At 38.1% G+C, this 19,322-nt stretch overlaps 1 protein-coding gene across 1 annotated transcript in view; it reads left to right on the top strand.

Annotated features, from left to right (window-relative positions):
• The first annotated feature begins 506 nt into the window (after positions 1–506).
• The window catches only part of LOC129954252 (mitoferrin), a 37,293-nt gene continuing 18,477 nt past the window's right edge, over positions 507–19,322 (top strand). The window contains exon 1 of the mRNA XM_056068034.1: positions 507–1,145. Coding sequence (XP_055924009.1) covers positions 1,029–1,145 — 117 coding nt within the window. The 5' untranslated portion in view covers positions 507–1,028. The remainder of the gene's footprint in view (positions 1,146–19,322) is intronic.

Raw genomic sequence — 19,322 nt, 5'->3', positions numbered from 1 at the left:
ACCAATTGCATTTCTCCTCAAGGAGTGCTCATACAGAGATTCGTTCTTTGGCCGTACTACGCGAATGTGAAATGCTTTTCCACCCTTTTACCTCCCAGTTATTGCAATATTCAAAAATTCAAAAACAATGTGCACACCACTTTTTAAGCTCTATCTCCCTTCCCTAATGCCAACACTGTATTTTACCATAAAAGAGGTATGAAAAATTCCGTTGAATGTGCGCATTGTGAACAAAATTACTTAATGGTTAAATTTCGAATCTGTGTAGTTTCCGTAAAGTTGTCAGTATTTGTTGATTTAAAAAACGAATTAAAATAAATTTAATTCAAAAATTGTAAGCAGTGCGTACCCGGCCTAAGTTACTGCATTATCTAGTTAAGCCATCGCCATGCCACATTTGGTTCTTAGACAACTCACTTGTTACAATTTTAGCGCTGCGGGCGCTGACGTTTGTCATTTTTGTTGTTGTTTTCTTTTGACATCACATCTGACATTTGGGATTGTGGCAGATAAAAAATTTTCCCCATGTGAACAGCAAGCAAGCACTACGGCCACTCAGTTCCACATTCGGAGAGAAACAACTGTGAAAAAGGGCCCGAATTTAGGATTAAACGAAAAAACCAACTTTATATTTGCTCACATTTGTTTTCTGAAAAATTCGCGTGATTTTGTAATCAAATTAATAAAAAAAAAAATACACACACAAATTAAATTCCAGTGTCATAAATTAATAAAATCTCCAGTGTTATCAATCCGCTTCAATTTAAGTTTTTAGTTTAAAGTAGAACAAGAGGTAATAAACATTTGAAGAAAATTCGCAACTCACTCCCTACTGAAAAGCGCGACGACAGAAACTGTGAAAAAAGAAGAGATTCTCATCTCCAGCTGGGACAGGATTCAGCCACATCGATAGTGACTTACAAGCTTGACTTGGTCTTGAATTAAACATCTAGAAACTACCAACTAACCAACCAACCCATTTGTTAGTCGGTCGGCGAGAGGAGAAAAGAAAAGAAAAAAGCACAAAAATGAATATTGACGACTATGAAACACTTCCAACTACGAGTGTTTCAACCAACATGACTGCTGGTGCTATCGCTGGCGTTCTGGAGCACTGTGTCATGTATCCGCTGGATTCCGTGAAGGTAAGAGGAACATGTCAACAATTATTTCGCTTTCAGAGTCTTATTATTCTGCAGCCCAGTATAGCACTGCCATAACCTCAAATTGTGATGTAATTTCTCTCACTCGGTGTCATATCCTAAACTATAATTGCAATGTTGTGTTTCGTTGTTGTCATCGTTGTGGTCGTCGGTCGTCGGTCGTCCATCGTCGCTTCCCCATCCGCAGCTCATTGAATGGAGCTCCATGACTTCGTGCTCGACATGCCGTATTAAATTTGCATTTATTTTCAATTGAATAAAACCCTTAATCGTAGTTTCTAGCGAGAATATGACACGAGTATGAACAAAGCTTCAACCATAGCTAGACCACCGGTTCTGGGAATAGAGTTTGATTTTTGTTTGTTTGGTTGGTCAGTGCGGTTCGGATACTAATTTTGACTAGGTGTTGTGTAAGGATCCCAATCACCGATTGCTATTGTTCCCCCACCATGAGAGCCCAAATGAGACAATTTTTGGGGTCATACGAACCCACAAGAAATAGATTCATTCGCGCGAATTTCGTTTAAAAATAGATCCGCAACTCAACATCTGCCGTTCATCTTCGCGTTCGCTCGGTTGTCACTTGTCAGCGCCATTGCTGCAGTGCGTCTTATCTTATCTCATATAGGTATTCGCTTCGCTTTATTTTGTCTTCTCTTACATTCTTATGTATGATATTGAAACTCTTGTTAATTATGTAAAGGATGCACTTGTTGGTTCCCGAACGTTGGGGTTTTTTTTTTTTTGTTTTCCCAATTGAATTGAGTTATCTAAGTTCAAATTGGAAAAATAAATTGCTTCCATCAAGGCTAAGTAAACAAAATAAAGAATCTTATCAGCTATGTGTTCACCGACATGCTGATGAGGAACACATGTGTATAAGCAGTTTTTATCTGTGCTCAAAAATTTACCTACTTAGGCTGCTTCTGGGGTTTTGTTAGTTTTTGTTGTGAATATTACTTTTTAGTAATTAGTAAACAATTACACTTAAATTTATCACGGAAGAGATACAATTATGAAGTCGTTGCGAAAAAATGTGTGTGCTGTGTTGTTAATGATTTTGCATACATAAATTATACATTTTGCAGCACGCGAGAAAGATTTTAATTCAGTTTTTAAATTATGTATATATGAAATTAAGTGATTATTGAAAACGGCTTATTCTCCTCAATGGAGCATTCATACAATCCCAACATATTCTCTTGATTCAAAACAATCTAGACCAAACTATTTTTCTTTTTTGATTATAGAATAGAAGAAGATTTAAGTGTTCCACGTGTTAAAATATCAGATATTCTTATTCTTTGTTTGAATGCCTAAAATGCTGATAACTTCTGGGGTTAATTCATATAATTAACCTGGGGTGAACTTAGATTTTATATTTTAATTAATTTTGGTTTTTTTTTTTTTGGTTTTAAAACCCTATTCAAATATCAAGTTTACCAAAAGTAAAACTATTTCTAAAATTAATTATTCAATTTCAAATAGGTAAAAGGTCTATCGATGTTTGTATTTAGTATCGTGACATTTAAAAATAAAAAATACAGTTGTGTTCATAAAAATACCAATGCTCTCCAAATAAAACAAAAAGGCCTTCAATACCAACGTTATAAAATATTTCATGAAACTTCTAATAACAAACTAAAATATTGTATTTATAACAGAAAATAACTACTATCGATTTTTTACCGTTAGCTTTGTCACAGTAAAAACCGTTTTTTAAATATATGTCTGTTCATAAAAATAGCAGTGCATGACAAAGTACTAGATCTATTACGTAAGAAGTATGAATAACTGTAATAAGTTATATGAAAGTATACAAATAATGTAAGCTTACAATTAGTACTTTGTTGCATAACCATTTTTTTTATGATGCTTCGCATCTACGAGGTATCGAGTCCACTAAAACCTGACACCTCTCGACTAGTATTGCGTTCTACGAATCACGCTCTGCTTCCCACAAATTTTTCGAATTCTTGGGTTTTGCTTTATGAACTGCGTTCTTAACATCCAGTCACAAATTTTCGATGATAACCGATAACTTCTTCTGCGTAAATCATGATTTTGACTTTTTTGAATTATGCTTTCGGTCATAATCTTTTTGTTATTCCCAAACCAACGGCATTTCCTCTTCAGCATAGGGTAACATAGGTTAGGTTAGGTTAACGTGGCTGCGGATTTAGAATCCACACACTTAGGCCAAGAGAAAGGCCCATTGTGATACCACATGAATCTAGAGAATTACTTCTAACTAGTAGAACCATTTTGAGCTTTTTATAAAGCGAAGAATATATTTAATATCCTTTTTAGCTAGTTCGCTGGGATTATCAAAAGAGTAGTCCCCCAGATGAAGTTTGCGTCTGAGTGAAAGAGCAGGGCAAGTGCATAAGAGATGAGAGATTGTTTCCTCTTCTTCTTCGTCCATGCAGCTCCTACAGAAGTCATTTGAGGCTACGCCAAGTCGTATTGCGTGTCTGCCTATAAGACAGTGTCCTGTAAGGACACCTATTAGGGAGCTAATATGAAGTCTGCTTTGAGATAACAAGTCTTTAGAGCGCTTTAGGTCCAGTGAAGGCCATATGAGTTTTGTGGCTGCGCATGTTGGTAAGCTGTGCCACCTAGAATTTGCTATCGAAAAAGCTGTTTCTTTTAGCATAAGTTTACATGTAGCTATCGGTATACCTATCTTCTCCCTTTCAGGTGAAATAGGTTTGACGGTTCCATTTTAAGCGAGTTCATCGGCTCTACAATTACCTGTGATGTCTCTGTGGCCCGGGACCCAACAGAGGTGAATGTTAAATTGCTGCGCCATCTCCATAAGAGACGATCGACAATCGAGGGCCGTCAAAGATTTGGTCGAGACACCGTCAAGGGATTTGATAGCAGCTTGACTGTCAGAGAAGATGCGGATATCAGAAGTTGATATCACGTTTTCTCTTAGCCAGGAGAGAACCTCTTTGATCGTTAAAATTTAAGCTTGACAGACGCTACAATGATAAGGGAGGCGGAATGAGATGCTTAGATTAAGCTTTTCTGAGTACACACCACTACCAACTCGCTCATTTGTCTTAGATCCATCTGTATAAAAATGAATACTTTTGCTATCCAGGAGTTTTTTGTCTTCCCTTTCATCTCTGGATGGAAGTTTTTACCAAATTGGGGTTTAGGTATAGTGTAGTCTATGTACTTTGGTATAGAACCAAAGAGGTTCAAAATGATGGAGTGTCCCATATTGTTGTTGGTCCATTGAGATGAGGCGTCGAGTCTTATCGCTGTACTCGCTGCCACTTGTTTACTGAAGATGTGTAGGGGTGTCAGATATAGGAGAGTGTCTAACGCTGCTGAGGGTGTGGTTCTCAATGCCCCGCTTATGCAGAGACATGCAGTGCGCTGAACTCTGCTGAGTATGTCGCAGTATATGACTTTCTCCAGTGCAGTCCACCATGCTGCAACCCCGTACATAAGTATTGGCCGGATGACCGATGTGTATAGCCAGTATGTTATGCGAGGTTGAAAACCTTATTTGCTTCCTATAGCTTTCTTGCAAATTAAAAGAGCTGCTGTAACTTTTTTAACTCTTTCCTGTATATTAGACTTCCAACTTAATTTTTTGTTCAATATTAGACCAAAGTATTTGGTATTTCTAGTGAGCATATTGAGTGCATTTTGGAGGAGGTCTCTCAGTGAATTAGGATGTTCCCCTGTGACAGCGATAGCAACATCATCGGCATACGCAACCACTCTGTAGCCATCCCTCTCAAGGGATATTAGTAGTTGGTTAACCACTATGTTCCACAGGAGAGGAGACAGAACACCACCTTGCGGAGTGCCTCTACTGACAGACCTTTTTGTGCAAAAATCTCCCAAACTGGAGTTGATGATCCTGATTTTAAGCATTAGATTAAACAACTCACAGATTGAGTATTCGACGTTTAAGGTCGTCATAGCAGAAGTGATAGCGGATGTGTCAACGTTGTTGAAAGCGCCATCAATTTCCAAGAAGTGTATTCCTTTTTCTCTAGGGAGTATTCGATAGTTCTTACTAGAGTGTGCAAGGCTGTTTCTACCGATTTCCCTTTGCAGTAAGCATGCTGAGACATTGATAGTCTCTTCTCAATGTTGTTACGTATATGGATATCGATCAATCGTTCCAGAGTTTTGAGAATGAAAGATGATAGGCTAATAGGTCTTAGGTCCTTAGGGTTGACATGCGAGCATTTAGGGTAACATAACCTCCTCGAGAATTTTCACATACTCGGTTGCATCCCTTATACCCCCGATGGGATTAATAGGCCCGACACCGTAATATGAAAAGCAATCCCATATCATAATTTTTCCTCCACCATGCTTCACTGTTTTTATAGTGTAACGTGGATCGTATGCTGCATTTTGCGGTCTTCTCACATATTCTCGACGACCCTTGGACCCAAAAAGGACGACTTTGCTTTCACCGCTCCACAGAACATTCCTTCATTTCTCTTTTGCCCAATCTCTATGCGCTTTAACAAACGCCATTCTCTTTGCCACATTCCTTTTCGTCAAGAATGGTTCCTTGCGTGGACTTCGGGCTGGTAACTTCGTTTCTAAAAGACGTCTTCGTATTGTGACAGCGCTAATAGACAGTTGAAGTCCATTTCTTATTTTCCTAAAGCCTATGGAAGGGTTCTGTTTTGCTAACTGAACAAATTTGAAACAACTTTTAGTTCTCTCAGTAGTCATCCTGTTTGGGCCTCGCGTTTTCTGTTTATTTTGCCATTTTAAGGCGTTACTGACCATTTTTGCTGAGCAAACTAGGATGTCTTGAATATTTTGGTAGGTTTTTCCCTCCAAACACAGTTTTCGAATAAGTTTTCGAATTTCTTCGGTTTAGTGTCTTGACCGTCCCATTGTTTATTTTTGAGCTAATATTTATTAATTTTTCATATACTAGTATGTTACAAATACTTAAAACTTTAAATAGTAAAATGTTTACGTACCGAAAAATAGGAAAAATGAATTTTTAACCTTTTTAATTATAAAATCAAAAGCACTGCTATTTTTATGAACACTCTATTTCCAGAGAGTTTGAAATAATTGGTGTTCACCGGAAAAAGTAGAGTATAACTTTAAGCTAAAAGTCTCTAATATGAAAACGAAAGACCGTTAGATGCAAGGAACATGTTAATTTTTTTTGTAACAATTTCTGTTATTTAAATTGTTGACAATCTAATTAAATTTGACCAGCACTGCTATTTTTATGAACACAACTGTTGATCAAAATGTTTACCAATTTAGTTGTTGTTTTCTATCATCATTCCTTCTTAAGACCTTGGAAAGATTGATTGATATCCATTTAAGGGCAAATATTGATACAAGACTTCTGTCTTCCTCTCAACAAGCCTACTGTAAAGGTAAATCAGTGGAAACAGCGTTACACACTTTAGTACGCACCGTCGAATATTCCCTCCATCATAAAGAGTTCACTATGGTTGCTTTCATTGACATCGAAGGTGCCTTTAACAATGTGGACACATATGCAATCACATCTGCACTAACATCTCTAAATATAGAGAGTTCGCTTCGGGAGTTAATTAATGCTTACTAGCAGAATAATTAAGTCAAACTTCTAGTAGACGATTCGTTAGTAGAGGGACACCGCAAGGTGGTGTTCTTTCCCTTCTCCTCTGGAACCTAGTGGTGAATGAAATCCTAACTAGTCTGGATGGAGAGGGCTTCAGAGTGATAGCCTATGCGGACGACGTTGCTATAGCAGTTTCAGGAAAGCATCTTAACATCTTAAAAGAACTCTTACAAAATGCCTTGGACAGACTAATACTTTGGGCTGATGGGTGTGGACAGGGTGTTAACCCACACAAAACCGATTTGGTCTTATTTTCGAGGAGATACAAAATTCCATTTGTCAACCCTCCCTATATTAAAGGAATCCAATTAAAATTCTCAGATGATGCTAAATACCTGGGTCTTGTCTTAGATAAAAAACTAAATTGGAAACGCAACGTACAGGAAAGAGTCAAAAAAGCTACTGTAGCTCTCTTTTTTTGCAAGAAACCAATTGGTAATAGATGGGGCTTACAACCCAGATCCTTCATAAAGTTATGGGTCATAGTACTACAACAGACTATAAAATACCCGAACTTGATTTTCATAAACCATTCCAGGCTGCCATCCCAAGCAGAGAGGAATGGATAGATAATATACCATACCCCAGTGAGTCGTCAATGACTATCTATACCGATGGCTCTAAAATGGACACTGGTGTAGGGGCAGGCTTCTATTCTGAAGCTCTCAAGTTAACGGCATCGCTTAGGCTTCCAAACTACAGAAGCGTCTTCCAAGCGGAGGTCCTGGCAGTGACAACAGCTGCTAAAAAGGTATCAATGATGGCGATACCACGAGCTGATATCACCTTTTACATTGGCAAGCGGCAATAAAAGCGATTACTGCAACTGAGGTAAAATCAAAGCTTGTTTCATGCTGCCGCGAAGAGCTTAAGGTACAAGAAAGATCTGGCCCTGTTTTAACAAACAAAGAACGGAAAGAATTATGCAGCTGCACAAGGGATCACTTCGATCTCTTGTGAGCATAATCACCGGACATAATCTGTTAGCTTATCATATGAAAAAGATAAGATTCAGTTCAAATGATCTATGCAGAGGATGCGGTGACGAGGGGGTGCATGAATACACTTTTTGTGTCACTGTCCAGCACTGTCCCATAAAAGGAAGAAACTGCTTGGCAACTATTTCTTCGGGGATTTAGAAGAACTCCCTTGTAACGCCAGGTACGAACATCTGAACTTCGTCAAAGCCTCTAAATGGCTTGACTAACTGAACACATAGGTTTTTCTTACTAGCTTGAGTAGCAATACTCACGGGTATCACATTGGATCTGTATTGATCTACGTGTGACGGTAAAGACATCAACTGTCAGCCCCTCAACCTAACCTAACCCAGAATCACTCATTGGCTAAACACATCGGTAATCAGACCGATTTTAGTGTACGGTGTGGCAGTATGGTGAGAGAAAGGTATAAACAGGGATAAGCTAAATAAAGTCTAACGTTCAGCTTGCCTATGATAAGCGGATCGCTTCGCACGACCCCATCTGCGGCACTGGACACCTTACTCTAACTAACACCTCTTGACATATTTAGCAAACAAATAGCTGCAAGCTCTGCTATTCGCCTCAAAGCTTCGTCGCAGTGGACTAACAACAACATTGGCCACTCCGTAATTCTTAGGTATTTAGAATCAATTCCACAGCACACAGACTAAACCATCCGCCAACTACAATTCGACAGAAACTTCCAGATTTCTATAACTCCCACATCTTTTTGGGAGGATAGGACATTATTGAAGGATGATTCAATTCATTTTTACACAGATGGGTCAAAAACAAAAGAAGAGAAGACATCTTTAGTGGCACAATCGGGAGATACAACCTGCAAGACACCACCTCCGACAACGGATTCAGGCTGATCGATTTCGCTGCGGGGCGAGACGTTCTAGTAGCTAGTACGCAGTTCACACATCTCAATATCCACAAGGGGACAACATTGATTAGGACCACTACCTCTTTGTAGCCAAGGTACGGCTACGGATATCCCGATCCAAGCCAAAACAAGGAAGTACTGAGAAAATTCGAAGTTAGACGGCTACAATCCAAGAGACTGCCATGCACTTTTCCGATCGAGTCTCTAATAACCTCTTAAGGAGTCCTAAGCTGTCTGCATTAAGCATTGAAAACAAGTGGCAACATTACCTTGCAGCCATCAGAGATGCCGCCTCTGAAGTGCTTGGTTTCACAGGTACACCACAGAGAAAGAGAGCATGAGAGGAAACCATGTTTGCATTGGTGAAAGATGCGATCACAACCAATATTGTACACTCAGTTGCATTAGGTATTGATATTTTTATAGTATAGTCATATATGCAATATTAGAAATAATTTTAATAAAATAAAAAAAATTGTTTGGTGATTTTTTTTGCTCTAAACCTCTCCCACTGATATATCACATCCCTACATACTTACAATAAGTTATTTATTTCTATCAAAATATTCTCTAGAAATTATTTATATGACAAAACAACGTTTGTCGGGTCAGCTAGTTTATTTATAAATATTTTAATACAGTTTAAATAAATGTAACAAATTTTATAAAGCTTTTCCAAAGCCGTCAGCTCAGTTGGCAAAGTATACATATGAAGCGATTTTAGATTATATAATAAAATTTAAATGAATTGTTTAAAAAATAAATTCAGTCATTAAAAGATTTATAAATAGAATTTGAAAAACAGTACCATAATTTTTAATGTACACCATTTAATAATTCTATTGGCTTGCATTGTAAAACTGTTTTTCTGGATAAATCTAAGTCTTTGGTGTCTTATCACATTGTCAAATGCTTATAAAATGGAAGCAGTCTTCGTTTGCTTTCATGGTGCATAGGATACAGAACTGCTGGAAATTTTCGTTGTATGGACTGCCATTTAAGGTTAGGATCTCACATCTGGATTTGAATATTAACCATTTTCCTGTAATTGTGAGTAAATTATTCTGCTCTCAGACTGATCAGCTTGTGCTACTACCTTGTAAAGCTGTTCGTTTAATTGAGCCAAGTTATTCAAATCAAATTGGATAACTTCTCCATAGCTATCGCCAATATTTTGCCATTTTGCAACCCACCAGTCCTTATGAATGTAAAGCAACTTTATAGATGTAGACGGCCTGCATCTTAGAGGTGTTGGTAAACAGTTTTGCAACCCCCTTTCTAAATAAATTGCGTAGTTAGCTGTTCCATTTGGCAGATTAAAAAGTTTGTTTATGAATTTTTTTTGGAGCTTTTCTACTGCTTCAAATTTTTCTGTTCCCCAGCTTGTGCTTTTGTATTTAGCTGACAGCAATACATTTTGGTTTTGAGAAAATATTCCTCCATGTTATATTCAGCTAGCTTTGCGTTTTTACAATTAGATGATTTTTGAAATCCATCGTTTTGTTCAACTTTACGCCTAAATAATTGTAACCTTCATTGATTTGAAGATGGCCATTGAAGAACCAACCTTCTCTTATCAAACGGTGAGAAGATCTTGTGAATACCATGATTTTGGATTTTTCAATATTTATTTCAAGTCCCCTGCGTTGCGGTATGTTGACAACTGATTTATCAAAATCTGCAAATTTGCTGGTGACTCTGAAAGGATCACTAGATCATCTGAAAACAGTAGAACATTGATTGAGGAAGATATTTGCCAATATCGTTATTGAACAACGCAAACAGCAAAGCACTCAGAAGGCACCAGCATTATTATTAAACCATTGTAAGAACGTATATCCATCCCAAACCGCTGCTTCTGTTCCAGTATACATATTCCTTAATACATTTTAAAGTTTTAAGAGAATTAAAAAAAGTGCATTTCTGTTCACAAGGTCGGAGGCTGCCTTAAAATAAACAAAAATAGCGTAAATCTTCTTAGTTCTGGATTGGAATGCTTTGACAATTGTCGTTAAAACTCCGCTTGGAAGTCAGTTAAAATGCTGTTATTATCAACCCACTTTTCTATTCTGTTTACTAAAACACCGCAAAATATTTTAGCCATAACGTTCATAAATGATATTACCCGATAATTTTCGACGTTGTTTGGATCACCTTTCTTATGAATAAGGAAAATAATTGATTTTTTTTAACGAAGAGAGAATAAAGACGGTTGAAAAAATGTGTTTTTAAAAAGCTGCTTTAGCTTATCAAAGAAAGTTGAAGTGTTCATATGGAATTCCGTCTTTGCCTGTTGCTTTTCCATCTTTTGCTCTTTTAAGTACGAATTTTATTTCATTTACGTCAAAGTTTCCTCTATAACCATTTTTTATATGACGTGGGTCAAGGATTCTATAAAATAAGTTATAAAGTGTCTGCAGTAAAAGTTTAAAAAACAGCACATGGCAGTGATTTTTAAATTGGTTATGAATTGACAAATAGTCGAAGAATAATTATTTTCATGAAAAATACTTTCTCAAATTAGTCGTTCGGATTCGACATTTAAGCTGTTGGTCACCTCCGCTCTCACACAGATGTGGAGAGATCGTAAGTCATAACCCTTGGTTTTCTACGAGTTATTGTGCCACTAAAGATATTTAGTGCCGCCTACGGTATTTGTTTAAACAATTTTTCCACAGTATTAAAAAAAATCTTCATTTATGTTTATTTATTTTATGAATTTATTGTCTGCAACAAAAGTACGATGGAAAAATTATATTGTTTAAGAAATATAAACACTAGATAAGGATCATGAAATCGGTGTTACTTAATTAATTACCCAATGTGAAGTGAACCTTTTATATCTTTTATATTTTGTCCAATGTTATGTTAAAAAATGCGTTCAACTCCAAATTATATTCATCAAAAAGAACAGCAGTCATCTGAACTACGTTAACTTATGTTCACGATTGAAAGGATCTTTTTTTAAGCTCATGATCTAGTTTTATGGAAGGTTTGTGTCTTCAATTTGTTAATTTATGATTAAGGCAAAATTATTTCTGGTGAATTAAGCTACTCACCTTGTAATTATGTCTACTTTCGACTAAACGAACCCAATAAGCATTGGCTATTGATTAGAATGAATTGACTATTTAATATAAAGGGTGATTTTTTAGCTATTATCTTTTTGGCAAAACTGGCTTAAACAGCTCACGCACGTTTCGTGTTTGGTTTTACTTTCAAACATCTTCAGTTTGTTCTATAATTTATCCATGAATCGTCTTACAAACGAAAAACGCTCTCAAATTATTGAATTTTATTATCAAAATGCGCGCTCTGTTAAGAAAGTTCATCGCGCGCTTATTCCATTTTATGGTCAGTTTAATTGACCCACTGAAGTGGGCTACCAATTTTACATTTTTGGAAATTAAACCACCAACACGCTTACGTAGAGTGCGAACTGAAGAAAATATCGCAGCTGTATCGACCATGATGATGACCATCAATTATCGATTCGTCGCCGTTTGCAGCAATTGTTTTTGATTTAGGTGTGATGCTTTTCAAAATACAGCTGGGGCAAGAATTAAAGCCGAACGATTTTGGAGTGAATATCAGCTAGAAGCAAGAGCTACCAATGCATCCATAAAAAGTCACAGTTTGGTCCGGTTTATGGGCTGGTGACATCATTGGACCGTACTTCTTCAAAGACGATGCAAATCGTGATGCAAACTGTGAATGCTGAGCGCTACTGAGATAATATCCAACATTTTTTTACCCAAAATAGAAGAGCTTGACTTGCATGACATGTGGTTTCAACACGACGGTGTCACATGTCACACAGCACTCGCAATAATGCACTTATTAAAAGGCGAGTTCGGTGAACATTTTATATCACGTTCGGGACCGGTCAATTGGCCGCCTAGATCGTGCGATTTAACGCCTTGTCATGTCTATACAGAAAAGCCCGCTTCAATTGAAAGACAAAATTAAAGCATTTATTCGTAAAATACCGGCCAAAATGTTGGAAAGAAAATGCCAACATTAGACTAAGCGGATTTAATATTTGAGGCGCAGTCAAGGTCAAAATTTGCATGAAATAATCTTCAAATATTAAATTATATGGACCGTACTACCGATTCAAATGAAGATTTCATGCATTATTCTGAATTATATGTTTTTATGTTTCCTATAGCTTTTAAAAAATCACCCTTTATTTAATAAATATGTGGTTTGGATTGTAGTGTTACAAGCCCACTATAGATAGGTTATTAGTTACTCCAAATTTCAAAAAACATGAAATACGTTTTGTCTCTTATCAGCTTTATGAGGTATTGTGGCTGATGGACTGATAATAATAATAAAATGTATGTAGAGCACGTAACTTGATAACATGAAAGGTGTTCTATAAATCCAACGAGAGCATGTACAAATAATATGAAAGATAATATCTTATCTTAATCGCAGAGCTTCTTTTATGATTTGGTGAGCAAAGTTATATTTATCTCCTCTTATATAAAGTAATTAAGTCTTACTTGCCATTTCTTTTTATAATTAATTTTATTATAAATAAATCACATCATAGATTTTAAAATTGCTCGGATTTTTACTTCTCAAAAAATGTGGTGTGGATTTTTGTAGAATTTGTTAATGCTACAAATCAATAATTAAACATAAATTCATAAAATTTGTGACCCCAAGGCCAATGTGGCTCGGTATGATTTCTAATTTTCCAAATGGTTCGGTCGAGTTTATACAGATATGGACATTAAAATAGAAACACCAAACAGAGTTCTAAAAATTAATTTTTTATTGACTTAAAAAGATTTTTTTTCAAGTTTTGTTTTCATTTTCTTATTTTTTTTCTTTCAAACTAAAACTACCCATTATTTGTAGTAAAATATTGACATAAAATATTTTAATTCGTAATTGTATAAAAAGGAGCAAATTTCGTGGACATTAAAGTAGATACAAAGATTTAAAAAAATGAAATTAAATGCAAAGCTATTCTGGATTTACAAATTATTTTAATATCTGGTAGCCTGACCCTTAGCTTTAATTACAATGTGACATCTGTTGGACATTGCGTCAAATAATCGGCGGCATCTGTCAATTGAAATATTGTAACACTTCTGTTGAACCATCCTCCACAGTTCGGTTTAATTTTTTGTTAAATGTTTTCAAACCGCACATTTTAAATATCCCCCAAAATGTTCTATGGAATTTAAGTCAGACAATCAGGATGGCCACTCAAATACGCTGATTTTTTGGTCCTTAAAATACTTTTGAGGACATTTGGATGTATGCTTAGGGTCGTTGTCCTGCTGAAGAACACATTTAAGAGGCAGGTTCTCGCCCGCATAAGGCAGCATCGTATCCTTCATGATATTCAACTTCATATTTTGATCAATTTTACCCTCAACAAAATGTATTAGTCCAACGCCATACCAAGAAAATTAACCCCAAAGTATGATACTGCCTGGATGTATTTGGGATTCAGTTCTTTTTAATTAAGCCTTCTAACGGTTTGTCTGCCATCACTTCCGAACAAATTTATCTTTGTTTCGTCCATCCACAAAACATTGTGCCTCCTTGTTGCCCACTCCAATCAAAATGATCGTGGGCGAATTTAAACCGCGTTGTTATATTTTGTACCATTCTTGCGATCCTTTTGAGCAAGTTAGCTTCTACAATTCTTCTACGAACAGTTCTGGAAGTTATTGGAAGCTGTAGTTTGTTTTTTATTTACCTTGAAAGGATCTTTTTTTGAGGCGCAAATTATCTTTCTGTCTTGTCTTGGGGTTGCTTTGTTTGGTTTTCTCCTCAGATTGTAGCTTCAGTGGTCAAATTGCTTTTGCAATCAACTTGAGAGATCTGCTCATTATGGCTGAAACACATACACGCTTCAGCTTCGGCTTTGTCTGACGTTTATGAGTTCAGCCATTGGAATTCAATGCATGCTATCACAATGTAGCTTCGACCTCACGTTCTGTTTGACAATCGTAAGGAAAAGAACGTAATGTGAATCCAAACGGAAGCTCTAGTTCAATTATCTGAATATTTGCTTTGGCTGACAGCTCAACAGCTGTAAAAAAATGTCAACAAACAAAATATTTGCTCTTTGGAGGGATGAAATAATAGAAATGTCATTCAAAACAACCTCAAAGCAGGCCTACCGTAACGCAGACGAAGCTGAAGCTGAAGCGCGTTTGTGATTCAGCCATTATTCTCTCTATTTCCCTCAAAGATTTTCCCTGACTTCGTAGAACTAAAATGACATCTCTCTCTTCTAAAAAACAATGCTTACCGCGACCCTTATTTTCCTTTGAATAATTGTAATATTATTAAATTAATTGAAATTTACTTCCTTAAATCAAGTTATTGTTTTATAAAAATAAAAACAAATATTAAAAACTAATATTTTTGATACTAGTTAAATATTAAGCTCTGTGTTTCAATGCGTTTCTATTTGAATGTCCACCAAAAACACAGTCTTGCCTAAGGAACGCTTCATCTCCAAAAATAAACAAGCAACAAAAAATAAAACCCATGCGTAATAACGGTTAAAACTACTTCTAATGCATGTTGTTGTTTTAATTTGGGTTTACTCTTAGCAATTGTCTCTTTGTCTATTTTAATGTGCATGTCTGTATACTTACTACTAACTTACTTAAGGTGGCGCTACAGTCCTGTGTGAACTAGGGCCTCACCCAACAAACTTCTCCATCTAGCTCGGTCCCTAGCTAGATGTCTCCAGTTTCGCGCTCCAAGTTGGGTGAGGTCACCTTCCACTTGTGCTCGCCACCTGATCCGCGGTCTTCCTCTACTGCGCTGTTCTGTGGGTGCGGATTCGAAGACTTTCCGGCCGGAGCATTGGTTTCCATGCGCTCTACGTGACCCAGCCATCTTAGTCGTTGGACTTTTACTCTTCTGGCTAAGTCTACGTCGCTGTACAGCCCGTACAGTTCGTCGTTCCATCTTCTCCTCCACTCCCCTTCGATGCATACGGGACCGTAGATCACACGAAGAACTTTTCTCTCGAAGCTACCCAAGGTGCTTTCATCCGCTTTTGTCATGGTCCATGCTTCTGCACCGTATAGCAGGACGGGGATAATAAGGGTCTTATATAGCAACACTTTGGTCCCTCGAGAGAGGACTTTACCACTCAATTGCTTTCTTAGTCCAAAGAAACAGCGGTTAGCAAGAGTTATTCTGCGTTTGATCTCAGCGCTGGTGTTGTTTTCGGCGTTTACAGCTGAGCCCAGGTAGACGAAGTCCTTGACTACCTCAAAGTTACGTCAGTCGATTGTGACGTTTTGACCAAAACGTCGGTGTTGTGTGTCCTTTCTAGACGACAGCATGTACTTTGTTTTGCCCTCATTAACCGTTAAACCCATTTTTGCCGCCTCTGCCTCAATATGTACTTACAAAAGCCCCATTGACATCACGCTGAGTTCTTCCGATTATGTCAATGTCATCAGCATAAGCTAGTAATTGGACAGACTTTTGAAAGATAGTGCCTCTAGTGTTGACTTATAAGTGTATTCTCCATGGTCATCCTGCACCAACGGACGAGTTTGGCAGGGATGCCAAAACTGGCCATGGCTCTATACAGCTCGTCCTTGTAGATGCTGTCATATGGGTCCTTGAAATCGATGAAAAGATGGTGGGTGTCGATTTGGTGTTCTTGGGTTTTTTCCAGGATCTGCCGTAATGTGAATATTTGATCAACTGTGGATTTTCTGGTCTAAAACCACATTGATAACGACCTATCAGGTTATTGACGATGGGCTTTAGACGTTCACATATTACGGCAGGGAAGATTTTATAGGCGATGTTAAGTAGACTGATTCCTCTATAGCTGGTGCAGTTTAAAGGGTCTCCTTTTTTAAGGATCGGGCAAACAATACTAAGGTTCCATTCATCGGGTATGCTTTCTTCCGCCCATATTTTACAGATAAGTTGGTGCATGCTCCTAACCAACTTATCTCCAGCTGCTTAAAAGAGCTCGGCATTCAAGCCATCCGCTCCAGCGACCTTATAAGACTTCAGCTTAAATATGGCAATCTTTACTTCGTCTAAGACGGGAGGACGGGATTGTTGGCTTTCGTCGTCTATGTTGAATGGATCATCCTTTCTGACAGCGGAATTCAGTACGTTGTTCGCCGTTATACAGTCTGCAGAATTGGTCCTTCCATATCCTCAGCATTGACTGCGGTTCCACTATGATGTTTCCACTTTCGTCTTTGCAGCCTTCGGTTCTAGGTTTATGTACCTGTGAATTTCGTTTCACCTGTTCATAAAACTTTCGAACCTCATTCCTGCTTTTATACCTCTCAACATCTTCGACCGCACGCTTCTCATGCCCTCTCTATTTCCTTCTGAGAAGTCGGCGTTCCTCTCGCCTCTTCTGCTCATAGAGCTCACGAGCAGCTCTCGTCCTTTTATGCAGCGCCGCTTTGCGTGCCTGTTGTTTGGCTGCATTTGCCTGCCGACATTCCTCATCTAACCAGGGGTTCCATGTTGGTGGCTGTTTGAAACCCAGCACATCATAGGCGGCTTCTCTGATTGCATCTTGGCAATGTTGCCACCGCCAAAACACTTTTATTACCAAATTTAAATTTTATTCAATTGTAACCGAAACTATTGTATTTAACAATTTTAAGTAATAAAAAACATCTATCTTGTTGCCACTGGTTTTTGATACATTGTGTTGGCGGCAGAGAACTTCGAGAGAGGTTACTTGTAACTCGGTCGGAAAAGGATTTGGCGATCTCTGGCGATTGTAGCCGTTCGACGTTGTACCTTCTCCCAGCACCTCCCTGTTTTGCCTTGGGTCTGGAAATCCGAAGTGCTACCTTGGCTACAACGAGGTAGTGGTCCGAGTCGATGTTAGCTCCTCGGAATGTTCGTACATCCATAATGCTGGAAGCGTGTGTGGCGTCGATCGCAATATGGTCAATCTGGTTGACGGTAGATTGATCTGGAGAGGTCCAAGTTCCTTTGTGGATGTTGAGCACTGGCTACCATGACGTTTCGCCCCGCAGCAAAATCTATGAGCCTGAATCCATTGTCGGAAGTGTGGTCGTGCAGGCTGTTCTTCCCGATTATTCCACCTAAGATGTCTTCCCTTCCTAGCTTGGCCCATGACTATTTTAATATCGTAGCTAGGGCACTGCTCATATGTTTTGTCTAGGAGCTCGAAGAACATATCTTTGGTGTTATCGTCTTTCTCTTCTGTGGGGGCGTGCGCGCATATCAGGCTAATGTTGCCGAATTTAGCTTTGATGCGTATGGTCATGAGGCGCTCATTGATGCACCTATATCTCAAGACTTTATGCCTAAGTCTGGCTCCAATGACGGAGCCGCATCCAAATAAGCGCTGTTGGTTTTCGTGGTAGCAGTCACCATAGTAAATATCGGAGTTTTTCATCCTCTTTTTGCCCGGCCCATCCCATCATATTTCCTGGATGGCGGTGATATCTGCTTTATATCGTTCTAGAGCCTCCGCTAATTCTTCGGCCGCACGTGGTCAGTTAAGGAACCTAACCTTCCACGTGCATATCCGAAGTTCGTTGTCCTTTATTCGTTTGCGTTGGTTGTCAATAGTAAATCCGTCCGTATCCGAGACTTGTTGGTGCTTCGCTACTATGAAAGTTTTACGTGGCCAGGAAGTCACCCCGACGCACAACCCCCAACCTGGAGAGCCAGATCCTAAGTATAACTCCAAGGATGGGGAGCCGGATAAAACAGCTCCTTACAAGCCTGGGCTCCGAAAAAGTCGAAGAAGCCCTATAAGGTGTTCACTAAGTAGTTCAACCTTACTGGAACTGTAGACGCCATCCCATGTTGATTCCATCTCGGGAATTCCTCCGCTGCCGTCTGGATAAGAAAAGGTGTCTTAGTGGAAACACCTCTCCCCAACTCTCTCGTTTGCTGCCCCCAACAACTTTCCACTGGGGTTGGAATTGGAACCCAATCTCCAGTTGAGATACTAGGCACCCGATGTTCACCACGGGGAGTTGAGAGTAGGAGTTGATAGACAGAGGTTTGTTTTAAGAAAAACCTGTGGATGCTTGTGTCCTCTTGAATGCACATGTCTACCATTTGAACATCGCATGTCTGTATATTTCTGTGAAAATCAGAATCATTTGGATTTAAAAAAATTTGAAAATTCATATATCCCGAAACCCAATCACATCTATCAAATTGACTCGCCGAGTTATTAAGTTTGAATGTGAATGGACGTTCATAAACATTTCAGTTGGGTCGAGGACTTCTAGGGAGAGTGCTGCAAGTATATTTTTTATTTTTTCATAATTTACAGGCACTCAAGGGGTTATTAATGCCCTTAACATGTTTAAAGTTTAAACAAAGAGCAAACTTAAAAAAAATAAGAAAGAATTTAAGAGGAGAAACCGACAGACAATGGTCTTAAAATTTTGATTATTAAAATTGGAGTGCAAGACAGAGTTGGTTAAAGCATTCAATATTCTCGATGTGCGGTTAAAAAAAGAACCTCTATCCTTGAAAATACTTCCGAATTTCAGTCCCGGGAAGTGCGATATTACGATTAAATTGATTTGGGCATTAAAACGTTAACCGTAAATTTGCTAAGATATAGATATAGATACTTCTTAAATTATGTAGTTCAAGAGAAATAATTTAATAGGTGCCCTTAATTTTCATTT

This window comes from Eupeodes corollae, chromosome 1 (genome assembly GCF_945859685.1).
Source record: "Eupeodes corollae chromosome 1, idEupCoro1.1, whole genome shotgun sequence".
Lineage (NCBI taxonomy): Eukaryota > Metazoa > Arthropoda > Insecta > Diptera > Syrphidae > Eupeodes > Eupeodes corollae.
This window is presented reverse-complemented; position numbering and strand designations above follow the sequence as displayed.